Below are 27,710 nucleotides of genomic sequence, written 5' to 3' on the forward strand. Positions count from 1 at the left end.
CCTTGTAAACAATGCATAGGCATTTAAACAAGGGGGGGGGAAATGTTCATACAAAGACTTGCATATGAATGCTCACAGCTGCTATATTGTAAATGGAAATATCTGTCAAGAGGTGAGTGATTAAACAAATTGTGGGATAAAAGTGATACTTGCCCGCTGGTGTGGTTCAGTGGTTGAGCGCCGACCTATAAACCAAGAAGTCATCATTGAATTCCCGGTCAGGGCACATGCCTGGGTTGTGGGCTCCATCCCCAGTAGGGGCCGTGTAGGAGGCAGCCAATCAATGATTCTCTTCCATCATTGATGTTTTTCTCTCTCCCTCTTCCTTCCTCTATCTCTAAAATCCACAAAAACATTTAGAAAAAAATGTTTAATGAAATACTTTTTTGAGGTGCCCGGTCCAAGGCACCATTCTTTCCTCCCTGGAATGTTGTCGTCCCTCCTATCCAGTTTCCCTGCTTCTATCCTTCATCTCTCTCGTCCGCTCTCTAGCAGCCTGGGACTTAGGATGTCAGTCAGCGCGTGTCACTCCTCTGCTGAAAATTCCAATGGCCTCTCCCTCACTCACAGTAAAAGTCACAGTCCTCACAGTGGCCTGCCAGATCCCAGTCTACCCTCATTCCTTTTCACACCTTACTGGCTCCTACTCCCCGCCTCCCTCACTCAGCTCCAGCCACTCTAGTCTCGTTTTGTTCCTTGAAGATATTGGACATGCTCCCACCTCAGGGCCTTTGTACATGCTGGTCCCTCTGCCTGGAATGCCCTGCCCCGATATCTACAGGGTTTCATTCAAATGTCTTCTCAGTGACACTTACCCCACTACTACACTATTGTTACACCCTCCCTCCCCTTCGCTGCCTCATTTAAGAGCCCTTACCTTCTGATATATTGTGTCTTTCACTGGTGGGTGCTGCCTGTTGTCTGCCTTCCCTGCACTAGCATACAAGCTCCATAAAGGCAGGGATGGTTTTTGTCCACCTCATCCACTGCTGTCCCTCCAGCACTCAGAACCATGCTTGCTAGCCCATCCTGTGCTCTCAAACGTTTTACAGAATTAATGGGCTTCCTCATTGCTAGAGGAAAACGGACCACTTAGGTTTTTGAGAGCGCCTGGGTTCGCGCACACAAATGTGACACTTTGTGAGCTCTCAGTCAAAGCTGCCAGTTCGTTCCAACCTCAAGCTGAGTCTGACTCAGACAGAAGGCCATTCTGCAGGACAGAGAGAATCTAGCTGATATCTGTGAGGAGGGCCCAGACTTGAAACTGAGACCCTCCCTGGCTCCATCCTCTTTGTGATTAAATGGGGTCATTGTTACTGGAGGGCCAGAACTTCCCAGCTCTCAGATTTCCTGGAACTCGCAGTGGACAGATGAGTAGGTTTCGAGAGCACAGGAATGAGTCTGGCCTTGCTGGGAGTAACGATCTAGGTGGTGGTGAGGCAACAATGTAGAACACCCTCTCAAACTGCAGGTGATCACCCTGGAGCTGGCGAACAGTTGAACAGGGTTGCAAACAGTTGCTTAAGGAGAAAATGCCTGTGGAGTGCAGGCAGAGAAACGATTGGTTTAAAATTTTTGGTTTCACCTACACGTACGTGTGTACTGGATCATGCTGTGTACCTGACTGTGGGCCAGGAGAAGCAGTTTGAAAGCCACTGGGCTTTGGGAAACTAGGTCTTGGACTCCATCCAACCCCATGCTCCATCACCCCAGCTGCTGAGACGGGAACCGTTGGAAGCCCCTTGCGCAGTGATAGCGAACCTATGACACGTATGTCAGAGGTGACAGGCGAACTCATTGTTTTGATTTTTCTTTGTTAAATGGCATTTAAATATATACAATAAATATCAGAAATATAAATCTTGGTTTTACTATGGTTGCAAACATCAAAAAATGTCTATGTGTGACACGGCACCAGAGTTAAGTTAGGGTTTTTCAAAATGCTGACAGGCCAAGCTCAAAAGGTTCGCCATCATTGGTCTAGCACTACCTACAGAAGTTCCCAGGAGCATGTGTCGCGTCCCCCACACTAGAGAGCTGAAAATGTGTGGACTGTTATCAGGACAGGATTCGTTACCTCAGCAAGTGTTTACTGAGTGCTGGTTCTGAGGCAGGAGCTGGTTTAGATGCTTGGCACACATCAGCAAACAAAGAACCTCAACCCTTCAGAACTTACGTTCTAGCAGGTAGAGGCACATACATGTTAGAGGACGACTGTTAAGAAAAACATGTTACACATGCTGTAGGCTGAGAGTACTCAGAAGTGCTGGGGAGCAGGGAGGAGAGAAGGCTTATGAGGAAGGTTCCGGGTAGACCCAATGGGGTAACATTTCAGCATATTTGGACGTGACAGAGTTAGGTAGCTGTGGTGAGATCCGGAAGAGCAGGCGGAGGGTCAGGCAGGGCACAGGCCCTTATGGAGAAGTGTGCTGAGCAATTTCAAGAAACAGCAAGGGGCCGGTGTGGCTGAAACGGAGGCAGCCGAGAAGTGAGGGGCGGTGGGAGGCAGCGCAGACCCTAAAAGGCCACGGCAAGGTCTTGGGCCTCCTTCTGGGTGGAACAGGGAACCAGAGCAGTGTTTCGAGCAGAGAAGCAACACGATCTGAGTTCTATTTCAAATCTATATCAAGGTCACTCTGGCTACTGCCTGGACACAAACACAAGAGTGCCAGCGTGGAAGGAGGGGCCGAGTTAGGGGGCAGTAACCTGGGTTGGAGGAGCGGTAGTTTCGTGTGGAGGGAAGTGGTTTGGATCTACATGTATTTTGAAGACAGAAACTGGCAGGTTATAGATGCAGACAACAGCAGGGCAATTATCAGAGGGCAGGGGGTGGGGGACTTGGGGTGAACACACAATACACAGATGATACATATTAAAGAATTGTACCCCTGAAACCTGTATAATTTTTTGCACCAATGTCACCCCAATAAATTCAATTAAAAAAGGAAAAAAAGAAAACCCGACAGGTTTAGATGCAGCATGTGACGCTGCCCGGTTTGTGGTCTGGGAGCCTGGGAGGAGGAGGCTGCCACTCCCCGAGATGGAGTCCTCTGATAGGGACCAGGGGAGCAGGCAGCGGGGGGCCACCGGCCAGGGGCCGGGGTGGCAGACCCAGGAAACCGACTAGTCATGCCCAGCCACTGCTAGGGCCCTTCAAAGAAAACGAGGAAGAAAAGGTCACAACCAAGTTCTCAGAAAGCAAGCCAGGGGAGGCCAGTCTGAGTCATGACTTAAGTGAAAAATGAACGGTTTATAGTGAAATCTGTAAAGAAATCACTCGATTTCCTGGTCCTTGAAGACAGGTTACGCCTTTGCTCTGTTAAGGTCATTTTATTATTATTATTATTATTGTTAATTCTCACCCAAGGGTATTTTTTTCATTGATTTTTAGAGAGTGGAAGGGAGGGAGGCGGGGGGAGAGGGAGAGGCACATCGATTGGTTGCCTCCTCATGGGGATCGAACTTGCAACCCAGGTACATGCCCTTGACCAGGGATCCAACCTTTGACCACTGTGCACACTGGCCAGGGCAAGGTCATGTTATTTTATTTATTTTTTACTTTTTTATTGATTAAGTTATTACTTATGTGTCCTTATCCCCACATTACATTCCATCCCCCCCCACTCATGTCCTCACCCCCCTGTTGTCTGTGCCTATTGGTTAGGCCTATATGCTTGCATATAAGTCTTTTTGTTGATCTCTCTCCCTCAAGGTCATTTTAAATACTAACCTGCAGACTCGGTTATGTTGGAGGGAGTTTGCAGAAGAATAGGAAACTGAGAAGATCCCACAATGGGTTCCCAACTAGCTTTATTTTCATTTCCAATATTATCAGCAATGATACAGGAGCAATTCAGGCAAATATATCACCTTAAATATATCAGAGAAAAAACTCACTGTCAAGCATGTCTCACTCCAGCAAATGAACATAAACACAGAACCAAGTCAGCAGCATTAAATTAAAGTGTCTTTGCCACACTCCTTTCAGAAGTCTCCCCTCGGTGGTATGTATTTCAGTTTACTTATTGTATAAGTTCAAAATTTCATTCACTGCCCAGGGGCTACATTTTAAAAATTCATGTTTAGTTACATTAAATAATTTCACCCCAAAGCACAAACTTCCTTGGAACTGCGGGACACAGATTCTCTGGCTGTGAGGTGACACCAGCCAGGCCGGCAGGACACTCACAGGCCCTCCTACCACACGCCCTTTGGCGAAGCCCATCCTTTGTTCCACACAACAGTGCAGACTGCGGTTTGAAAGACCAGTGGGACCTGGGAGGGATTGCCTGGCGTGGCCACCACGTGTGCAGAGGCCATCACGTCCCGACGCCAGAGCACGTGGACTCCAAAGGGCAGGACAAGCCCCGCCTCTTGCTGGAAGAGGGGCTGCTTTCTTTCTAGCATGTTCTTTGACCTGCGCTGCAAAGGCTTGTCCCCAAAGGTGGCTTGCCCAGACAGCTACCACACTGGAGACAGGAACCGGCCCCCACTTTAACCACTAACAGCGGAAAACACGTCTCAAAGTTAACAGGAGGAGGCCATGTGTGTCGGTGGGAGGCTCTGGGGATGGGGAGTGCACAGGTGGGGCCCAGGGTTCCCACACTGTCCTTGGCCACCTGCAGCGTCACCGCACAGACTCAGCCCAGAGGATGCTCGGCCAGGGGCAGGTGGGCCAAGCTGGGGTGGGACATGTCTCTTAAGAGGCACCACAGGGGTGCAATCAAGGTGGTGGGGTGACTCTCAGACCCCATGGGCCCCTCAGAGTGAGGTCTAATGGAGGGCCCTGCTCTGCCCCGACTCCACCTTCTCCAGCTGTCGTCCTGAAAGGGGCCCACGCCCCCCAGCCTGCCGCCAAGGCCCCAGCCTGCCGCCATCTTCCCTTCTACTACATCCTTTAACGCTCTGGACCAAACCACCTCTCACTAATAATAAAACCAGACTACGCAGGCCAAGGACCGAAACTAGAACAAGGTTGACAATGAAGGGCAGGGAGGCCCGCCCCTCCAACAGCACAGGCGTCAGGAGGGGCACAGCCCTCCACACACAAGCTGCCCTAAGCTACTCTCACCACTGCATCAAATCGCCTCTGCAGCATCCTCCTCCCCCAAAACCCAGGGCATGCGCACCGAGCCCCATCATCAACGCGTGTCTGAGAGGCTCGGCGCACGGACAAAGCACGAAAGCTGAGGGACCGACCAACACAAGCACAGTCCTCTGGGACAGAACCATGCCAATGCGATCCGGGAAGGAAATCCCAGCGTCCCGAGGTGGCCTTTTCTGCGGGTGTGCTGGTCGCAAGGAGCACAGGTGTGCAGGGCCGGCATCAGGGCTGGTGGAGGAGGGTGGGACGGCTCCAGCAGGCATGCGGTGAGGCTGGGAGCCGGGACCTTACCCAGCACCCAGTGATGCTCAGGTGACTGACAAAGCGGAGGACTCGACTTGATTCCTCGGTGTCACACTGTCGTGGTTTAAAAAGTCTCCTCTAGGGGGTGAGCCGGAAAATCTCCCGCGGCAGCAGGCGGAGGAGGGGGAAGCGACTAGTGCTGAAGGGCTCCGAACAGTGAGACACGGTGCTTTCATTCTCACGGCGGCGGCCAGACAGGAGCAGCCCTGGAGGCGCCCCGTCGGCTGGCAGCGCCGCCCTCCTCCGCACAGGCTCCGGCTCCGGGCTGCCACTATCTGCTGGGCTGCAGGTACTGGTGCATGAACATGTTGAGCTCACTGTCCATCCAACCACCTTTATTCCTGCAGAGAAATGATTTGCAGCGGTGAGAGCTGACAATAACAGGTAATACCAGCATTATATGCCAAGCCGTTCTTGGCACAAACCCCTCCAAAACCCTTCTTACACACGAGGAAAGTGAGACTTTCCAAGCTGCCAGCTGTTGTCTGCTTCGCCCTGGGACCACGGGCCAGGCCCTGAGCTGGTGGGAACTCTGCTTCCCTGCCTGTCCGTCTCAGGTTCACCCTGTCCCCAGTGGCTGACCAGCAGCAGACACTCCCCACATGCACCCTGCTAGTTCCCCGGGGATGAGTGTGTCCCTGGAAAATGGCTGCCCCGGGGGTGGGCGGGGAAGGTACATGGACACAGTCAGGGGAGGGGAAGTCCACTTCCCTGGGCTGGGGCCCGTGCCAATGACGCAGCTCCTGGGTGCTGCCCTCAGGGGCGGGGCAGGAAGCACAAGGTCCCGTGAGCTGATGCTATCTCGAGCTGAGCGGCCGGGGACTCATGCAGAGCACACACATTCAGCTCTGTGGCTGCATCATGAAACCTGACTATTTTACAGATGGAAACAGTGAGGCACAGGAAAGCTCAGTGATTGGCCGGAACACGAGTGCCTGGACCAGAACCCAGGACCCCTGGCTCCTCAGATCAATATCCTCTCCAGCAAACTCTGTTTCTACAGGCCCTATGCAGATCTGGGTTCCCATCTGGTTTCTGCCAGTTACCTGCTACCTAACCCGCTTCCCTGTGGGTAAATGCTGGCTTCCCCCCTTTCCTGAGCTCAGAGAGAAACGGACTAAAACGCATGCGGGGGCCCAGCCCAGTGTCCCCAGCACACAGCGGACAGTCAAGGACAGAAAAGGCTGCTGAAGGCTGAGCAGACAGCTCAGGTCAAGTGCCCGAGACGCTGCAGTTGAGAAGGTGCCAGTGAGCTGTAACCCCACGGCCCCACACCGCCTGGTTCCTCTGGTGCCACCATGGCCATGCCTGCCAGCCAGTGCCGGGGGACATGCTGGCACACACCTGGTCTTACACGGGAACAGCTAAATCCCCGCCAGGAGCTGTGTGCTCGTGACACACACCACAGCCCACCCCGCCCAGGCCTCACCTGAGCAGCTTTGCCTTGCTCTGAAGTGAAACGAGAACCTCGATCTTCTGGTTCATGGCAGCAATCTCCTGCTCCAGGTTCTCCCGGGTGACGTCCACCTGCTGGCACAGGTGAGCAAAAGTCCCAGACAGCTCCCTGCGGAGGAGAGAGTCGGGATCAACCGGGCCAAGTGGCTGTTTTAGAGAACAAAGGTGGTGACTAAATCCGACCCACCCAGAGTCGGGCAGCCGCCAGGCCTGTCGCCGGCTGGCAGCTCTGCCCTGCACCAGTCCTGGTTCGGGAGAACCCTCCTACCCCAAGCTGAGACCACACACGTCACAACCAGCACACACACTATCACCACCATGTCAGAACCAGGAGTGCGGGGCATCAGACCGTGAGACTAGGACTGAGATCTTGGCTCTGCTGCTAATCAGCCAAGTGACCGGGGACAAGTGACTACTCTTCACATCTCCGTTTCTCCATTAGAAAAGGCAAACACCCAGAAAAATGTCTGCCTCTAAAGGCTGGAGGAGCAAACGCCGAGCAAAGGGCCTGCCACACGGCAGCTGGCGTGCACCCCACCACCAGATCCAGCGATCCACTCCCACCCGACCAGAGCTGTGCCAGGAAGGATGAGCTTGAGCCTTAGAACTTCAAAGCTGCATCCAAACTACAGGCCTTTAAGGCAGGGATAGCGAACCTATGACACGCGAACTCATTTTTTTGGTTGGTTTTTCTTTGTTAAATGGTATTTAAATATATAAAATAAATATCAAAAATATAAGTCTTCGTACTATGGTTGCAAATATCAAGAAATTTCTATATGTGACACGGCACCAGAGTTAAGTTAGGGTTTTTCAAAATGCTGACATGCCAAGCTCAAAAGGTTTGCCATCACTGCTTTAAGGCAACCTTTAAAGTAACGTCCCTCATCTGTCCAGTCCTCCTTCCTTAGGGAACCAGACTCTCGGGTGGTCCCAGGTCAGGACACAGGTATCCCTGGAGATGCCACTCCCCAGCCCCGGCTGCAAGGTAGCGCCGCACAGCTGAAGGTCAGGGTCGGATGGTGCTCAGGACCTAATGGTTTCCAGGTTAGAAGGGGACCCAGCGGGAAGCCTGACCGCGGGAGCTGGCGCTGGCTCAGGGCTGCCGGCCACTCACTGCTGGACTTGGTGGCTGCAGTTGGAGCCGGTGTAGCTGATGATGAGCTGCAGCTTCTCGCTGGCGTACTCCACAAACTGGCGCTTGAAGGCCCTCTCCTTGGCCTTAGTGGTCCAGGTCAGACGCTCGTAGACATAGAGGAGGCCATAGAGTCCAAAGGACAGGGCGATGAGCCGCCAGCCCACCGCCTTCCACACCTGCGGAGGCACAACTGTCAGCTGAGGCTCCCACCGTCCATCCTCTCAGCCTGTCCCTGCCAGGACTTTCCCAAGAGCCCGTCCAGGAGCCTTCGTGCCTCGACTCAAAACACCTCTTTCAATGTCTCCTTTAATCCCACTGAGGCCAAAAGAGCAGGGACCGGCTACAGTTTAAAATAAGGGTCCTGGCCGGTTTGCTCAGTGGATGGAACATTGACCCATGGACTGAAGGGTCTCAGGTTCGGTTCTGGTCAAGAGCATATACCTAGGTTGCAGGCTCGATCCCCAGCCCTGGTCAGGGCGTGTGTGGAAGGCAACCAATCGATGTTTCTCTCTCACATCCATGTTTCATTCTCTCTGTCTCTCCCCCTCCTTGCTTTCTCTAAAAATCAATGGAAAAACATCCTCAAGTGAGGATTAACCAAAAATAAAAAATAAGGGAAACTTGGTGCTTCCACACATGATTTATGCAAAACAGTGGGTAGGGGTACAGATCCAGGCACACAGAATTTTCTTTTTTTAAATCCTCACCAGAGGACTTGCTTATAGAGGAAGGGAGAAAGAGAAATACCAGTATGAGAGAGAAACTGGTTGCCTTCCGTATGTGCCCTGACCTGGGACTGAACCCACAACCTAGGTATGTACCTTGACTAGGAGCAGAACTGGCAACCTTTTGGTACACAGGACGAGCTAACCCAGCTGAGCCATTCAGCCGGGCAGCACACAGAATTCTTGAGGATCAACGTTCTGATGACACTGACAAGTCACACTCCACGCATCATTCCCCAGCAGATGGCTCCTTTTTGTCCTGTGTGTAGCACTTTGCTTCAAGGCAGTGTGGCTACATTCAGAGAGCACTGGACTTGGAGCCAGAAATCGAGGCTCCAGTGCTGCCTGCCATCCTGGCTGTGTTTCTGTACACTTGTTTCCCCCAAAACCAGCATAACGGTCTTCACCAATTCACAGGTTGTTTGGGTAAAACGAGATGTTGTAAAAGGGTTACACAGCCATCAAGGGTCAGGGTCTCAGCGAATGACCCTCTGCCAGGTCACCTGGCAGAACCAGAACATGTGCCTCCGCAGACCGAGGGAGAGGGGCCTCGGGTGCCTCACCCTGGTCTTACAGGTTGAGAAGGCAATTTTGTTAGTTACATTCAGCCACCATTTCTACAAATCAATTGTCCATAATAGAGCGAACTCGCCCACGTCATCAAGAAAATTCAAGGTAGCCCTGGCCAGGTAGCTCAGTTGGTTGCAGCATCATTCCCATACACCAAGGCTGTGGGTTTGATCCCCAATCAGGACACATACAAGAATCAACCAATGAATACATGAGAATGTGGAACGAATCAATGTTTCTTTCTCACGCACGCACTCTTAAAATCAACGAAAGAAAGAAAAAAAGAAAGAAAGAGAGAGAGAAAGAAAAGTAGAAAAGAAAGAAAAGAAATTAGAAAAAAGAAAAGAAAAGAAAAGAAAAGAAAAGAAAAGAAAAGAGCCGTGGCCAGTGTGGCTCATTTGGTTGAACGTTGTCCTGGAAGGTTGCTGGTTCGATTCCCAGTCAGGGCACATGGCCGGGTTGTGGGCTCGATCCTCAGTAGGGGGCGTGCAGGAGGCAGCCAACAAGTTTCCCTATCATATCAGTGTTTTCTTCTCTCTTTCTCCCTCTCCCTTCCTGTCCCTAAAAAAATCAATAAAAAATCTTGTTAAAAAATGTAAGCTTAAAAAAAGAAAAAAATTCAAGGTATAAGTTATCTTGGCTGCAGTGTCTCTTGGATCAGGAAGTACAGGAGACCCCAGTTATCAAGGCAGCCTGCAGCCCTAGCTGGTTTGGCTCAGTGGATAGAGTGTCGGCCTGTGGACTGAAGGGTCCCAGGTTCGATTCCAGTCAAGGGCATATGCCCGGGTTGCAGGCTCAACCCCCAGTAGGGGGCATGCAGGAGGCGGCCAATCAATGATTTCCTCTCATCATTGATGTTTTTCTCTCTCTCTCCCTCTCACTTCCTCTCTGAAATCAATAAAAATATTTTTTAAAAAGAAGGCAGCCTGCAATCTCAGGCCTTAGGGTGGAAAGCAAAGGGCCGTAAAACCAAGAGATGGAGAGACAAGGTCGGGCCTCGCCTCTTTTGTATTAAACCCTTTCAGGTTTGCCTCTTGGTTTTCTTGCCTAAAAATGAGACACTCCTGGGCACACCCACCTCTCTAGAACCCAGGCCTGTCAATTTCTTGGGTCACTTCCCTACCCACCATGCAATGCAGGCCCGACAGGGGAAAGAGCACAGCCTTAGAGTCAGACGGGGCCAGAGCTCAAAGCCTGGCAAGGTAGTCACAGACTTTCCTCCCTGTCAAATGGGACTGGAGGTCCCTGAATGTCAGCTGAGTGAGACCGACAGGTCAGTAAGTATGTATGCTAAAGGGCTGAGGCTGCGCGCTGGCACAGACCAGTGAAGGGAACACTCAGTCTCCGATGGAGGTGAGTGAGCCGTGCCACACAGGGACCACCAGGACTGTGCCCCTCAGTCAGCCGCCCGTCCTCCCACCTCCCGCCCCTCCCAAGCAGGGCGTGTCACTGACCACTCCTCCAACAACCAGGATGCCCATGGAGGTCCTGGACGTCAGGGAGGCCAGGCCAGTGACCATGGAAACCATGAGTTCTTCTTGGGCGAGGGAGCCCTGAGGCAGAGGTGGCATGCTGGGGTTGGCTGGCGTCAGAGGGATGGGGCGCTGAACCTGAAAAGAGAAACAAGGAGAGGGCTAAGAAAAATGGGGCTCATTCAATGAAACCTTCAGTGACCCTCAAAGCTAGGGGTCCTGAAACAAGGATGGGGGTGACTTTTCAATTTCCAAAAGGCCAACAGGGGGAAGTGAGCTTCACAAGTTGCAGAGAGGATTTGAGCTTCATAGCAGACCTGCTAGCCCAAAGGTGAGCACTGCGGAGACCCCGAAATGTGAGCAGTGGCCACCTTGGAAGGCTTCAGCACCCAAAGCGTGGGACACGTACCAAGAGTAGCACCTGCAACAACTGAAGTGCAAGACAGAGAGGCGGTGTAAAATCTCAGTTTTAAAACGGACACATTCTTTCCTGATCCCTACAGGAAAGAAAATTCAAGGTAGCCCTGGCCAGGTAGCTCAGTTGGTTGCAGCATCATTCCCATACACCAAGGCTGTGGGTTTGATCCCCAATCAGGACACATACAAGAATCAACCAATGAATACATGAGAATGTGGAACGAATCAATGTTTCTTTCTCACGCACGCACTCTTAAAATCAACGAAAGAAAGAAAAAAAGAAAGAAAGAAAGAAAGATGCCACCCAGTAGCCCCGGCCGGTGGCCCAGGTGGTTGGAGCATCATCCTTTACATCAAAAGACTGCAGGTTTGGCTCCCGATCAGGGTGCATACAGAAGGCAAACCATGGATGTTTCCATCTCACATTGATGCTTCTCTCTCTCCCTTCCTCTCTCTCTAAAATTAATAAACATATCCTTGGGTGAGGAAAATATTTTTAATGGCATATGGAGAGATATTTTATGTCATTCAGATTTAAGTTATGTATTATTATAATGGTTACTTAAAATATTTACTTTAATGTAACTTAATAGCAGTAATATGCATTAGGAAAAAAATGCAGCCCTAGCTGGTTTGGCTCAGAGGATAGAGCGCCAGCCTGTGGACTAGTGTCCCGGGTTTGATTCTGGTCAAGGGCACATGCCTGGGTTGTGGGCTTGATCCCCAGTAGGGGGCCTGCAGGAGGCAGCTGATCAATGAATCTCTCTCATCATTGATGTTTCTATCTCTCCCTCTCCCTTCCTCTGTGAAACCAGTAAAAATATATTAAAATACAGAAAGAAAGAAAAGAAAAAAATACAGCTAGCATTTGCAACTTCACAAACATCAGTGCTCAGGATACGGCCAGCGTGGATGTGGAAGCACCGGGACCATGGGCCTCCCGCACACCCAGGTAAGGGGCTGTGCTTGCCTGGTCGTTGTAGCCCATCAAGGCCCGGCGGCTGTTCTTGGGGCCCAGGAACCTGTTCACCAGCATGGTCCACCCGAGAGAGAAATGGAACTCGATGTCCTCCTGGAAGTCAGCACACAGCTTGTCACAGTTCAGGTCGTAGCTGAGGGAGAAGCACTGCCGAGGGACCAGCACGTCAATCTGACTCCGCACGGACGCAGGGAGGAGGGGTTTCAGGCCGTCTGTCAGGAAGAGAACGGGGAGAGCACCTCAGCTCCGCGGGCCGCACCAGGGCCGAGGCTTGGAACGGGAGCCCGCAGCTATGGCCGAAGCGCTGGTGGTTCTCCCCAGAACCGGGCCCGACGAGTGGGCTGTGGGGCTGGGGGTGCCACACTCGGGCGGGCAGGCCAGCTCTCCCAGGGGGGCAGGTCTGGGCTCCACCCCTGCTAACATTATGCCTCACGTGGATTAAAGGGCAGGCCCTGCAGCCGGTGACAGTCCTGTGTGGTAACACAAGACGGCTCCGTGTGGAATGAACTCATGACATCACCCAGAACCTGAAGGCATCGAGTTGACTCATCATAAAAGGTGACAGATAGGAAAGGTGGTCTCTGCGGCCTGGCCTCCGAGCCACGTTCCCTGCACTCACCGATCATCTCCTGCTGCATGGTCTGCAGGGAGCCAGTGATGGCCGTGGAGCAGCGGTCAGACATGTTTCGGCCCAGTCCTTCCTCTATGTGGCGGTGCAGTTCCTGCAACCAGACGGGAGGTTGAGGGAAGAATCACGGCTGCTTGGAGATGCCACCCAGTAGCCAAAAAGATCGAGGGGTGCTTAATGCGAGCACTGCTGCTAATGACTCACATTCTTATAAACCTTGAGGACGACGGGAGAAGGGTGGAAATCCATCTGGTACTCGTCTACCAGCACAGAGAGGCGCCTGATCTCCTCAGCCATCGCCGTTGACACCTACAGAGGAAACGTTAGGGATCAGGAAAGAATGTGTCTAAATCTGCACTGGGAGAGCGTCTAAAGAGCCTCCGATTCCATATCCTCTATCCCCCACCACGCCAGCCGTCTCCTCCGCGCGTCAGGGAATTAAAGCTTCTGAGGCAGAAGGGACGTGAGGGGTGGGCTGACTGAATGCTCATTAAGATCTGGAGAAGGTGACCTGCCCAGTGAACCGGCGAGGGCGCTGCGTGCTGGAATCGGGGCCACAGGCTCCTTCTCAGGCTGAGAAGGCCCTCGGATGAGGAGGTCTGCTTTTCCGCTTTCCCACCCTGGACTCTGCTCTGAGCCCGACCCGTTTCTCACCTGCCTTTCGACTTCCTCCGTAATCTGCTTAATCCGCAGTTTGTAGTCTTGCGCCAAGAGCTCCAACTGTTTGTCAATAAACGTCAGCCGCTCCTGCCGCTCCTCGCGCATTTCCAGGCAGTAAACCCTGAGAGAGCGGGCTGGTTACAAGACCCAGGCCCCCGCTCCACTAAGCAGAGGAGCCAAGGGGCTGCCGGAAAGCCTGTGTGGGCCCAGCTTGGTCCTGGCCGCAGTGAGGCCGGGGGCCTTGGCAGTGTCGCTCACACACGCAGGTATGTGCTCACCCCCTTCCCACGTACGAGGGAGAGATGGCCCAACCACTCACTCTAGGTCTTCCAGTAGGAAGATGTGGTGGTGACAGCGGGGGAGGTGCCTGCAAGGGGTTTGGAACAAGTGCTGCCGAGTAACAGAGGAAAAAATGCTCAACCCCACTCCTCTGTGGGGCTCTCCCCTAGAAGCCTGGCAAAGCTCACCCAGTCCCAAGCAGCGTGAGGGTCAGGAAACGGGAGTTCCAGCACATAAGCTGGTGGGACTAGCAATGGGCTTAGATGTTTCAGAAAGCAACCAAGTCAAAATGGGTGAAACTGAAAATGCACATACCTAAAATGAACGGTCCCACCTCCCAGAATGATTCCCAGAAAGGAGCGCGTATATGTGCCTGGGGGCCTGTAAATGGTGTCCACTGCAACATGGTTTGCAACAGCAAAAAAATAAAATCTAAAAAGCAGTCAATGGGCCCCCAGCTGGTTTGGCTCAGTGGATAGAGCATCGGCCTGTGGCCAATGAGAGGTCCTGGTTTCGATTCAGTCAAGGGCAGGTACCTCCGTTGCAGGCTCGATCCCTGGCCCTGGTTGGGGCTCCTTTCAGGAGGCAACCAATCAATGTGCCTCTCTCACAAAAACTGACAAAAAATGTGGGGGGGGGGGGAGGAAATATCCTCTGGTGAGGATTGACCAAAAAAAAAAAAAGTCAATGGGAAATGAGGTATTCTCAGTCCACATGGCGTACTCTCTAGCAGTTAACAGTCACAGCTCCTAACACATGTACCCACAGATGAAGGCAAAGGAGAGGTGAGTGAAAGACTGCGCGGGAACCCAGAATGGCGCTGTGGCTGTACGTTCAGAGCATACCCAAAGCAACACTACATGTTCCTCAGGGTTTACGCAAACAGTTCTTACATGGACGACAGGGCTACACACCAGATCATGGTCATGGTCGCCTGGGAAGGGTGAGCAGAGTGACACTGGTTCAAGGGGCTGAAGAATCAAAGGTACTTCCATTTTTTCTGTGTTTTAACTTAAAAATAATATAAAGAAAACACTGACTATCAATTCTGTGTGGTGGTAGCAAGGTGTTTTAATCTTTGTGCCTTCCTATATTTTAACATCTCTCCAAAAAAAGGTTATTTTTAAAATGTGTTCTGCTTCAGGCTCTGAGAATGGCTGTAGTGCCCGGGGCAGCTCTGGGCCAGGCCTCCAGCATGAGCTGGTGAGGGTGGCATTTCAGGGCGCCATGTTGCACAGGCCGGGTGGGACAGACACCCAGTGGTCCCCTCACCAGGCTGCTCCGTGTACATCTAGTGAGGCCTGGCGGCTGGGGAAGGGTACCCGCATGGGAACCCAGAGACAGGGCTCTGCTGGCAGGGCTCTGCCCCTGGCCCATCGTCCCAGGCAGGGGTGAGGCGGTCACTTCCCAGCACCCCCTCTTCACGCAGGCCTGCCCGAGGTCCCGGGTCCTTACCGCTGCTCCTGAGCCGCGATGTGCAGAGAGTCCATGATGAGGCGAACGGCTTCCGCAATCTGCTTGGCCCGGACCGTGTGCTGCTCGAATTTGGTCTTCACTGCAGACTGGGAGATGCACTCCTGGGACAGACAAGAGGTGCTGAGGAGGCACGCGGGCCACCAGCCAGGGCCAGGCTCTGGTTTCACCGCCAGGGACATGGCCGGTGACAGCCGGGGAGCCCAGAAGCACCAGAGACCAGAATCAAAGGACTCACCTCAAACCTCCTCTCAAAGTTCTGAAACTCAAGCATCCTCACTTGAAAGCCCTCTGCAAGAGCGCCCCCTAGGAGAACGGCATGTTAGTCTGGAAATCGCTGTGCAGGGAGGAAAGTGAAAACCCACAAAGCCACCCCAATGCGACACTTGGCTAAACACTGGGGGGAGCAAAGAGCTGCTCACCCAGGCTCCTCTCACCACATCCTTCTCAGAACTATTTTCTGTCGGCTGACAGCATGAGACCGAATGTCTCAAACATTAGGGAAAAGAGGAAGTTGGTCTCACTGTCACCTCCTTCGGGCATGCCCTGGGCCTTCTGGATCCTGGCGTTGAGCGCCTCCTTGGCAGACACAAAGAAGATGCGGTCTCCAGCCTGACCTCGATCCACCACGCCCAGCTCATCCACCAGGAAGCTGGTGCAACGCTCCATGTGCTGCCGCCGCACCTGGAGCCCAGGCAGAGGGGTGTCTGTGACCAGGGGAGGCAGGCGAACCATCTCCCACCATTTGTGCTCTCTAGTCACCAAGCCCCTCAGGACCAATACAGCCATGGGAGTGTCCTAGGGGATGGCCTGCCAAAGGTATTTAATGCATATATGAGCAGAAATGCTAACACATGCCTCAAGCCGCCTCTGGTGAGGGCCTAACCAGTGTCTCACTTTTGTGCCCCAGAATGAAAGGAACTAGAGTTGAGAAACCTCCACCTGGGCTCTATGCTGACAAGCCGAGTCCTCCAAGGCCTATTTATGAAATGACTGGGCAGCATCATACAATCCTATCTAGCTCTGAAGTCTAGGGTTCTACTACTAGAGCTTACAAAGCCAACAGCCTCTTGGGCCACTTGCCGCGTGCCTTCCTCAGTGTTGAGAGATTTCATCCCTGCAGCAATTCCATTACATCCACCTCACAGGTGAGGAATTTGCCAAAGGCACACTGCCCAATGTCAGCCTGCGAACTGCACACTTTTTCATCCCTTATTACCAATCTGTGACTCCTGTTTCTTTCATCTCACACATGAACCAATTATTCCTTGTCCCTCTTTTAAGCCTCCTTCCTGGATATCTTCCTAGAGCTGAGCCGGTTCTATGATTAATCCTTTATGAGTGAGCCCAGGCCCCAGACCAGGGTGCAGCTCATGTGCTGGGGACGCTCTGCAGACCCGGATGAAAGCCTCTAAGAGTGGAGGGTCTGGGAGCGTGACTGGCAGGTGAAGAGAGCGTTTAGAGCCGGCAGAAGACCCCACCGTGACCCGAGGGAACACCTGGGAAATCTTTGGTGATGAAATTCCTTCAGGGAAGGCGTGAACCCGATGCAGCCTGGGAGTGCACGAAGGGGCCCCGGGTACCCATGTGGGGTGGCAGTCCCCAAACTGAATAAAGAGGCACCAACCTCCTCCATGTACTCGGGCTCCGAGGCGGACGCATCCCAGCGGTTGTTCAGAATGAAGATGTTGGGGCGGGACAGGCGCTCGCTCACCTTGTGGAAGAACTGCTTTTCCTGCACGAGAGGGAAAGACCTCAGTGGAGGAGGGAGGGGCCCAGCCAGCCAAAGCCCTGGGAGCGTGGGAAAGGCGGAGCAGGGGTTACCGTCTGCATCAGGGTAGACTCCGAGTTGGCCACCAGCACAAACACATCAGCGTCCAGGCAAAACTTGTCAATCCAGCTGTCCAGCTCTGTGGTGACATCGATGCCGGGGCTAGAGGTGACAGGGTTAAACCGATATCAGGCACACAGACCATGGATCCTGTTCTTCCTGCTGTGGCAGACCTGAGGCAGCCAAGCAAGGGAAGGAGACGGCGATAAGAGGGGAGAAAAATGTCATCCCTTACTGAAGGGACTTTTACTTTTCATTTCAGAACATTCCAGGTAATCCGAACATGTGTTTCCTGCCACATGCATCTATCACTGTTACAAAAACATAATGACTTATAATTTTACTCTGGAGATAAACAGTTAAGGTGAAGTGCGGCCCTGGCCATATAGCTCAGTTGGTTAGAGCGTCACCACAATACACCAGGGTTGCGGGTTCAATCGCCGGTCAGGGCACATATAAGATCAAACCAATGAATGTATAAATAAGTGGAACAAATTGATGTTTCTCTCTCTCTCTCAAATTAATAATTAAAAAGGTGAAGTGTTATATCCATGAGAGTCCAATAAGCACTATAGTACGGTATTTCCTGGTATAGTTGCAACCTGCCCACAAAGCAGGAGCAAGGTGCTCCTTCAGCAGAAATAAAGTACAACACGGACCCCACCCCACACACACGTACTAACACTGGGCTGAGGCTTTGGCCACCCCTCCCATCCCTCCTCACAGGCCATCACCGGCACATCTTCAGGGCCCTGATACCGTCACCAGACCCCGGAGGAAATCCAAGAGGCAGGGGGATTTGGCAGAGCAAGGACAGGGCCCAGGGGACATTGGCTTGATGATCCAGAAATGGGACTCCTGGCCCTCTAGGCTTGGACCTCCTAGGGGGGCACCTTCCCCCTTACCTGTCCATCAGCACGAGGTCATCCTTGAGCAGCGGGCACTTGGAGTTCGGCCACATCACACTCACCAGGCTGCCGGCGTGCAGCTGCTCATCCTGGTGGAGGGCATGCGCCAGCTGGTTCACAGTCTGATGGGTGGAGGGGAGGGACGTTCAGGGCCGAGGACCAGCCCCAGCCAGACTGCCTGTGCTGCCTGGCATGGCACCGTGGCCCGAGACTGCTGGCCACTTTGCTTTCCCTTTCCTTTCATTTCACACATAAAAAGCCAAGAGTTGCCCTGACCAGTTTGGCTCAGTGGATAGAGCATCGGCCTGCGGACTGAAAGGTCCCAGGTTCACTTCCGGTCAAGGGCATGTACCTTGGTTGCGGGCACATCCCCAGTAGGAGATGTACAGGAGGCAGCCGATGGATGTTTCTCTCTCATCGATGTTTCGATACGAGCTGTCTCTCGGCTCAATTTCTTGCTTTGAGTTGCGAGCGAAAACTCGGGTTATGAGCCAGCTTCAGATACCCCACCATTAGTTGGTGCAGCGAACGTCACAGTGAACGCCACAACATCAGCCCAGCATCACGTGTCTCACTCATTCACTGTTGATCTGATATAGGAGTAATTTGAGTTACGAGCTCCGTCACGGAACGAATTAAACTCGTAAGTCAAGGCCTCACTGTATATGTTAAAAAAAAAAAAGTCAAGAGCTGGGAGTTGCCAGGAGAACCAACTATTCTTCACTCCCCTCTCAGCTTCTTCCTCAGACACTGCGCTAAAGCTGGCGGTGCTCTGCAGTAAGTCTTTATGAACCGGAATGAGCATCTGGCCCCACACAAGAATGCAACTGGCTCTCAGAGAAATTAAATGTACAAGCTCCTAGCTGGTATGTCAGAACCCCAGAGCAAATGCAGGAATCGCTCTCTGGCAACTTCCCCGAGGAGAGCAAGGCATGTACTCTCTTCAGGTCAAGAGAAAAGCCAGATGGCCTGCTGGGTAACAGGCAAGGAACTGCAGACTCCTCATTCCTGGTGCTCCCGGCTCCAGCCCTCCCCGAAACAGCTCTCCTCCTCAAGAGCCAGGGAGCAGGGCTGCCACACCCCACCACCAGGCACCACCCTCTCCGGAGGGAGCCGTTACTCCTGTCCTGCTATTTGGTCTCAGCCCAGATTCGCCCTCCAGGACGCCCAGGGCTGCGGCCCTGCCCCGTCCCACACAGCACCGCACCTTGATGCTCCTCTTCTCCTCGGAGCCCTCCGTGAGGAGGAAGGCCTCGTGGCCGTCTGTGCCCTCCACCCGCAGGAAGCAATTGGTGGTGTGGCCGATGCCGGAGGGCAGGACTTTGTCCCACAGCATGGCATTGATCACGGTGCTCTTCCCATTGCTCGTCCTGTGGGAAGGAAACATGGCTGTCCGTGAGGCCCCGACATCTGCATTTTGGGCTTTCGCAATGAAGTGACCAGCCTGGAAGTCCGAGGCCTTGTTCTCTGCAGCGGCAGCAGTGCCCACCAGGCAGAGCGGGCGCTCTGAGTTCATGGAAATGGACGGACAGGCGCCTGGCCTGTGCCTGTGAGGGGCTCCTGGCTCATCACTGCAAACCCACACGCAAGGCACTCACACGGTGTGGCGTCAGCACGGTGCCGCTTCCCTGTCCTTAAACAGGGCGGCCCCGACCGCAGCCTCTCAGCATCACTGAGGGAGACCTGTCCTTCCACTTGAAACCACTGACACCCTCGGTCTCAGTGACGTCAGCTAACGGCCCCAGTGGTCCTGGTTTCCACAAAAGGCCGAGTTTGCTGCTCTTCTCCCCCTGTGCTCCTCCTCACACATGAGGCCCCACCAAGTCGGCCCCGCTGGTAACTGCTGCTACAGGGCAGCCTGCTGCAGCATTCTTGCCTACCGTGCCCCCAGGACCTTGGGGTGCTCAGCCTGTGGTCCTGCACAAAGTGTCTCCCTCACCCCATCCCTCACTCCCAGCCCAGAGGGGAAAAGGTGTGCGGGCTTCGAGAACTCACCGGCCAAAAAAAGCCACTTTCATGTGCCGCCGGGCCAGCACCTCGCTGATGCCCCGCACTTTGGACAAGTAACCTTTGACGTCCAGAACCTGTTCTTCTGTCGTAACGGGGTCCAGTTCTGCATTCCTGTAGGTGTCTGGAGGCGGGGAGTGGAAATGGGTCAGCACCTGCTCTAAGGAGTTCCACGGTCACGTTTGGAAGGAAAGAGGCCACCGAGGCGGCTCCCTGCTGCTGGGCTGAGGTCCCGCTTCCCTACTGTGGGCCGCAGTGCGCAGTGACGAACACGGCTTCCGGGGGCAGGACTACTGGGTTCCAGTGCAGGCAAGGACATGCTGGTCTCACCTCTTCCTGGCTTTGTGACCGCAAGCAAATGGACCTTTCTGGGTCTTAGTTTCCTCACCCTTAAAGTGCAGATAACAGTCCCTACCTCATGTGACTACTGCAAGGATTAAATGAATTAAAGCACAAAAAGTGCTAAAAATGGTGGCTAGTGCATGATGGATACTCAAATATTAACTGTCATCATTTCCTTTTATGTTTAGTACTTAACAAATACTTACAAAGTTCTCACTACATGCCAGGCACAGATCTGATCACTTTTCAAAGCTACATTTAAAAGAGACAGCCAGTAGGCCAACAAACTCTCCGTCCTAAGACAGGAACTCTCCCCTTCCCAGCCAGGGCAATCCCAACGCATCCCAAGTTCTCCAGCTCATTCCCTTCCAGTCCACCAACAAGAGAGGCCTCCTATTTTCACACGAAAAAGGAAGACCATTCCTGATGCCATCTTATAAAAACCTTCATTAAGCACGTGTCTGCCCACAGCACCACCTCAGTGAGTGACTCAGAGGGCTATAGTCTGGGCTCTGGGAGGACAGTGGCCGGGTCTGCCCCATCCCTGCATGCCCACTGCCAGGCACACCAGAGAGACTGCGAAATAAGCAGGTCGTCAACAGGAATCATTTCAACAACCAACCTTGTAACTATAAAATTCAGATGTTTAAGTTTAACAAATATTTAGGAAATACTCTCTCTTGCCTCAGCCCCCAATGCTGAGGGCAGGGCAGACAGTCCCCTCTCAGGCTCAGTCCGCCAGCTGTCACAGTACCGACTGGGTGCCTCACACACAACAGAAATGTATTGATCAGGATGCCAGCTGGTGGTTGAGGCCCTCTTCCAGTTCCGACTTCTTGTATCCTTACCTGGTGGAAGGGGCTAGAGCTTTGTGGGGGTCTCTTTTATAAGAGCACAAATCTCATTCATGAGGGCTCCACCCTCCTCATGACCCAATCACCTCCCAAGGCCCCACCTCCTCACACCATCACATGGGCCTTAGGAGTCCAACATGTGAATGTGAGGGAACACAAACATTCAGACCATAGTGCTGGACATATGTCCTTTCTTTTAATAGCCGCCTGACATGTAACTACGCAGAAGCCAAGCCACGCTAGTGGAAAACAGCGTGGAGAGAAGCATGTCCCTGGAGCATTTCCACCGAACCTCTAGGGTTCCACAGACGAGAGACTGAAAGCCCTGGTCCCGCCTGAGCCCTGCTTTCGTAAGTGAGGGGACCAAGGGTAGGTAAGACTCAGCAGCGACTGCATCGTTACCGACAATCCCAGGACCTGGCGCCAGGACGTGCCTTCTAGAGGGAGCCTGAGAAAACCAGTGGCTGGAGGGGGCACTGAGACTGAGCCGGACCCTGGGAACCAGCCCTTCTCTGCTGAGCCTACGGGTCCGGCTCTGATCAGTAACCCATGAAAAAGGTGCCAGTGATGCAAGTTTCCTATTCATAGTCCTGTTGTCTAAAAATATCAGAGAACACTGTGGTCAGAAACAAACACCACCAGAAAGAGCCCCGTATTAATGGCAGCAGAACTGGGCCACGGAAAACACCTGGGTAAAGCCCCCGTGTGTCACTTACACAGGATCATGCAACTCACCCCTCAACCTGCTTGTGCTTCAGACGGGGATTAGATCCGCCTACCCCTCGTGATCAAATGAAGTCGTATACGGGGAATTCTTAAATGGCAGGTCCCTTGTGTTCCTGGCCGATCTCCCTGGGACCCACCTCCACACCATTCCAAGCAGAGTGTTGCATCTGGGCCTGAGCCCCGCAGGAGCAGGGCTGCTCCTGCCCACCCCCAGACCCTGCACCTAAATATCCGAACCGACAGGAGCGGGCCCAGCTCAGCAGGGGCCGGTCTCACCTTCAAGGAAGGTGGCACTCTCTTGGATGTACGCGCCCAGCTGCTCAAAAATGCCATTGATCTTCTTCTTGGCAGTGACAAAGTGCTTGAGTGGAGAAGCATTCACCTCAGCCATGTGTCTCTTATCCTTCTTGACTGTGACAACGGAGTTGCATCGAGGGAAGAACAGGGACATCGCGCTGTAAGAGAAGAGACTGCCAGTGAGCCTGGGAACACCCAGCTGGGCGTTATTCCGGGGTGCGGCAGGGGCTGCAGGGGAGCGGGGACCAGCTGAGGGTCCATCGAGAACACGGGCTCCAGGACCAGAGCAGGGCCGGAAGTAGGAGCCACATCTCAAGAGTAAGCCAGGACCTCTCAGGACAGTAGGACCAGGCTCCTGTCACAGAGCCTGGGCACTCAGACCCTGGACTCAGGGCCCGAATTCAGGCCTCGCACTGGCCGTTCCTCGCCTGTTGAACAGTGACAGGCCCTGCCTTCCCCACCTCAGAGAGACGAGGAGGAATCGAGAGGCAGAAAAATATTACAGAAATCCACCTATTTCCTATATATCACCCATTTGAGAAACAGCACTGAATACTGAAAGCAGCGAAAGCAAAGTGACACTCATGGTCAGTGCCTCCCACCACTCTCCCCTGCTGTCCGGGTCCCGAAGGCCCTAATTTCTAACAGATTTTGGTTTTGGGGTTGGGAGCAAAGAGGCACAAGGAGGGGTGATCCTCAAGGGAGAGGTCTATAATTTACTTAAAAACATGTATTGGCCTCCCTCATTATCAATGTGTGCACAGTAGAAAATGGGGAAACTAAAGGTAAAAAAATCCAGAGGGGCTATGTAGTAACTAACACGCTCAGTGGCCGGAAGTAACCGCACAGGAAGATCTGATGATAAATTCCTACTGGGTAGGTCATGGAGGGCAGTCACACCTCCGGCCTATAACCTCCTCAGTAAAAAGTTCATCTTTGCCTTGACCTTCTGTTCTTGGGTACCTGGGTACTTCTGAAGTATCAGAGCAATGCTCTTTTTCAGACTCAGAGGCATAACGACCTCATGGGAGCACATATCTTATCTCTATGCCACCTCTATCACTGTAAATGCTAACTGTTAACTACTGTGTGCACACCGACGTAAAAGAAGCATGCACCTCTCCATTTCCCTTTTTATCCAGAGGTTTCCCAGCTCTGCTTTCCCTGCCTCCTAGTCTGCCACCAATGGATTTCAGGTCATCATCCTGATGTTCCCTCCTTTGATTCCCGATGCACAAAAGGACCTGCAAAACCGCCATGCCCAGAGCATATTCTCAATCCGCGTTTCCTCGGTCCTGCTTCCGGGCACGTCCTTAGTGTGGCTCTGATAAACTCCTGTAACATTTCTACTGGGGCTGGGAGTTCGGCCTCGGACACCACCTCCCTGTGACAAGCACTGTTACAGTTACCAACACGGCCTGTTCCCGTGTGGGAGGCTCTCCTGCTCTCACTCACCCCCACACACACCTTCAGAGCCTCGCTTTTCTAGATAGCAGTAACATGCTAGGGGTCTCGAGACCTCACTCCAAAGCCCTAGAGACATGTGGCTAAAGTCAAAAGGGCAGGCAGACCGAAAAAGATCCCACATGCGGTTGGGGATCTCTGCTCCCAAAAGCAGACTGTTCCTCACAGACCCCACTACACACAGAGCTACTCCACCAGCAGAGCCCTGGGATCCTGGGAAGTCAAGGGGGAAAAGCCCCTCCATGGATGAGTCAGCCTGTGCTTCGGCCGTGTGGGTGTGCCTGGCTCTACCCTCCCCAACACCCAGCACATTCCTGCCGCCACTCCCTGTCTAGCAGGCCTAATCAGAGCCATCAGCACTCTCATCGGCCAAGCAATCACTCTACCTGGGAAAGGAGAAGGCATTGCTCATGAGTAAGCATGTAAGAGAAACTGCCAGAGGGTGTCAAAGTTCCCGGGAAACAAAGTATCTAGTAAAAGTAGATTCTGCATAACTGGAAACTGGCTCTTAGGAACTAACCATCCCAAAGAATGGGCAGAAACACAGACAGACCCAAAGGGAAACTGCAACCAACACGTTTTGCCTAGAGCCACAGATTACTTTGCATTGTCCATGATTTCTGGGGAGACAGAAGTGACTTGTATGTTCATTTCTTTTATTTTTAATATTTTATTGATTTTTCACAGAGAAGAAGGGAGAGGGATAGAGAGTTAGAAACATCGATGAGAGAGAAACATCAATCAGCTGCCTCCTGAACGCACCCCATTGGAGGTGTACCCGCAACCAAGGTACATGCCCCCGACCGGAATCCAACTCAGGACCCGTCAGTCCGCAGGCTGACGCTCTATCCACTGAGCCAAACCGGTCAGGGTTTGTATGTCCATTTCTACCTTCCTCCTCAGTAAAACACCACACTGCCGGAGAGTTTCTTAGCATGGAGGCCACGTGTCAAGGGCTTAATAAGAGACAGAAGCCCAGCCAGTGTTGCTCAGGGGTTGAGCATCATCCTATGAATGAGGAGGTCATGGTTCAATTCCTGGTCAGGGCACAGGCTGGGGTTGTGGGCTCGATCCCAAATGGGATGCATGCAGGGGGCAGCCGATCAATGATTCTCTTTCATCATTGATGTTTCTATCTCTCTCCCCCTCTCCCTTTTTCCCTGAAATCAATAAGAAAATATACATACATATATTTTTTAAAAGCTTCTAGTCCAGCACCCTTGGACAAAAATAAGAGAGACAGCAGTGCTCTGAGAGGACACTGGGCCCAGCTGGTTTGGCTCAGTGCATAAAGCGTCGGCTTGCGAGCTGAAGGGTCCCAGGTTCGATTCCAGTCAAGGGCACATGTCCAGGTTGCGGGCTTGATCCCCAGTGAGGGGATGTGCAGGAGGTAGCCAATCAATGATTCTCTCTCATCTTTGGTGTATCTCTCTCCCTCCCTTCCTCTCTGAAATCACTAAAAATACATTTAAAAAAGGGGGGGGGGGGAGACACTGGGAAGAAAATACCACTGGCTCCTTCAAAGCAGAAAAGGAGAGAGCACTGAATCAGCCTTACTGTGGCCCAGTAGTTAAGACTGTTAGAGAAATAGGAATGCAAGAAGTAAAAGAAGAAAACCACGGAAGGGAGAAGAAAAGGGATACTGACACGGGAGTGATGTAGATGAGATTCTGGAACGACACACAGCTGGGTTCAAACCGTGCTCAGTCTATTTCTGAGCTATATAAACTTGAGCAAGTTATTATCCTCAAAGCCTTGGATTCGTCACATGTACAACAAGCTTGATACCCACAGACTAAGAAGACTAGGCATGGCAGTACAAGCTCAAAGGTAGCTTTGTATGTTATATAACAACCACAGACTCTATCAGCAAGATCACAACGCCCAGCCCTCAGGGAAGGGCAGAAGCAACCCCACAACACCCACAGCTCCCCACCTGCTGCCATGAGGATGGAGTGGGCAGTCTGCTCAGCCCCAGAAGTGACTTGCTTCCAGGCAGCAAGTTCCCTGAGATCCATTTATTTATTTATTTTTAATATTTTTATTGATTTCCAAGAGGGAGAGAGATAGAAACATCAATGATGAGAGAATCATTGATTGGCTGCCTCCAGCACACCTCGAGCCCGCAACCTGGGCATGTGCCCTTGACCGGAATCGAACCAGGGACCTCTCAGTCCACAGGCTGACGCTCTATCCACTGAGCCAAACTGGCTAGGGCCACGTGGCTTTTAGAAACAAGTGCGTTAAAGTTCTGGTCATTGTTTGCAAGCCCAAAGGACATGAAACCAAAGGCGTTAGTGTCCAGTACGTGCAAGATTCAAAGGCATGCACGCTAGTAAAAGGTTAGTGTCTCTTTGGCATTACAAGCTCTACTGGGACTTCAGCTTGTCCGGGAGCTGACTGCTTTCACCAGTCCCCAACATGCAGCTGCATGCCCACGCCCCACGTGGCTCACGTGGAACCTCCAACCCCTCCACACGCTGATGTCTCTGGCTCTGCTAATTCCCAAGCCAAGATTCCCTGTTTGTGTGGCACATGCTGCTTTCAGCCTGGAATCCTCTTTCCTTTTTCACCCATTGGACTCCTACTGACCTTCCAGATCCAACTCTAGTGTCACCCCCTCCACGAAGCTCCCCTGATGTCTCCACGGAGGGCATACAACCTAATCTGACATTTTGTTTTTTTTACCTTACTGTCTCCCTGTCTAGTCTACGTGCTTCCAGAAAGCCAGTCTCTGACCAGAGCAGTGACCTATCTCCATTTCTACTTCCTCCTCCACAACTGTGAGAAACATGGTTTGAGTGAGAGACTGCCCCTTAAGGGCAGTATTCTTACCCTCCCATCCCTGGAACACCCACGTCTACTTTTTTCTTAAAAAGCAGCTTTTGACTAAGCATTTGTATCTTCGTCTTTGGAGCTCAGTGAGGCAAGAGTGAAGCAATCCTTTCAAATTCCAGGACTTAATCCTCCCAGAGAGCCAGGTAACACGCACAGGCACACAAACGGACCAAAGCTGCAAAATACACACACACAAGCCAAGATAGGGCCCTACTATCTTGGGCTTCGCCTGCTGGCTTCCTAGCCTTCCAGGGCGGTGGGAGGCGCTGGGTTCCTGTCCCTCTGGAAAGCCCTGATAGTCCCTACTGCACCGCAGGGCTCACTGCAGGCAGGGGGCCATCCCGGGCATAGCTACCCACTATGCTTACAGATGTGGCTGCTGCAAAGTACTCCTGAGATCGTAGCTTCAGATAGTTTATGAGAGCACTTCCCAAGCATGGTCCACAGCATGCTAATGCACCGGTCCACTACATCAGCGGTTCTCAACCTGTGGGTCGCGACCCCTTTGGCGGTCGAACAACCTTTTCACAGGGGTCGCCTAAGACCATCCTGCCTATCAGATATTTACATGACGATTCATAACAGTAGCAACATGACAGTTATGAAGTAGCAACGAAATAATTTGATGGTTGGGTCACAACATGAGGAACTGCATTTAAAGGGCCAGAAGGTTGAGAACCACTGCGCTACATGCTTCAGACCCTCCGCTGGAGCACATGAGCACAGCAAAGACTTTGGGCAGCAAGGGCTGCTGTAAAGGCACTAGTTTAACTGTACGTAACGCAGCCTTTCACAAACTAGTCTGAAGAGACCCTTCTTCTATGTAACAGTTTTTAAAGTCCCGAGGATCACACTTAGGGGAAAATCTCATTCATCCTGATAGTCTCCCACTCCCACCCCAAAGAACTGCTAGCGGAACAATATTAAGAGACTGTTACTGCCCTGGCCAGGTAGTTCAGTTGGCTGGAGCGTCACCCCGTACACCAAAAGGTCTCGGGTTCAATTCCCGGTTAGGAAACATACCCAGGTTGCAGCTTCAACCCCCCGTCAGGTGAGTACAGCAGGCAACCGACTGATGTTTCTCTCTCCTCTCTCTCAAATCAATAAAACACAGACACACACAGACTGTTATTAATATTAACCTAAGACCAGAACCAAACCGAATTCCAAACTGAAACTATTAGCACTCCATGTTAATAGGAAGCTTTGCCTCAACCTAGGCCATTAGTAGAGAAGTATT

The 27,710-nt window shown here is 52.5% G+C and overlaps 1 protein-coding gene across 3 annotated transcripts in view; it reads right to left on the reverse strand.

The window, feature by feature from the left end:
* Positions 1–3,792: 3,792 nt before the first annotated feature.
* Positions 3,793–27,710, reverse strand: part of MFN2 (mitofusin 2) — a 24,692-nt gene continuing 774 nt past the window's right edge. For 2 of the 3 annotated variants that reach the window (XM_015565881.1, XM_006766713.2), the window contains 17 exons: positions 22,148–22,326; positions 19,938–20,073; positions 19,150–19,312; positions 17,940–18,064; positions 17,028–17,136; positions 16,831–16,938; positions 15,728–15,887; positions 15,442–15,509; positions 15,186–15,307; positions 13,446–13,572; positions 12,996–13,100; positions 12,783–12,885; positions 12,155–12,375; positions 10,750–10,905; positions 7,980–8,176; positions 6,837–6,971; positions 3,793–5,748 (listed from right to left, as the gene is read on the reverse strand). In XM_015565881.1, the coding sequence (XP_015421367.1) occupies positions 5,679–5,748; positions 6,837–6,971; positions 7,980–8,176; positions 10,750–10,905; positions 12,155–12,375; positions 12,783–12,885; positions 12,996–13,100; positions 13,446–13,572; positions 15,186–15,307; positions 15,442–15,509; positions 15,728–15,887; positions 16,831–16,938; positions 17,028–17,136; positions 17,940–18,064; positions 19,150–19,312; positions 19,938–20,073; positions 22,148–22,322 (2,280 nt within the window). In that variant the 5' untranslated portion in view covers positions 22,323–22,326 and the 3' untranslated portion in view covers positions 3,793–5,678. The remainder of the gene's footprint in view (positions 5,749–6,836; positions 6,972–7,979; positions 8,177–10,749; positions 10,906–12,154; positions 12,376–12,782; positions 12,886–12,995; positions 13,101–13,445; positions 13,573–15,185; positions 15,308–15,441; positions 15,510–15,727; positions 15,888–16,830; positions 16,939–17,027; positions 17,137–17,939; positions 18,065–19,149; positions 19,313–19,937; positions 20,074–22,147; positions 22,327–27,710) is intronic. The other variant, XM_006766714.2, reaches the window with a different exon arrangement.

This window comes from Myotis davidii, unplaced genomic scaffold (genome assembly GCF_000327345.1).
Source record: "Myotis davidii unplaced genomic scaffold, ASM32734v1 scaffold299, whole genome shotgun sequence".
In the NCBI taxonomy this organism is placed as follows: domain Eukaryota; kingdom Metazoa; phylum Chordata; class Mammalia; order Chiroptera; family Vespertilionidae; genus Myotis; species Myotis davidii.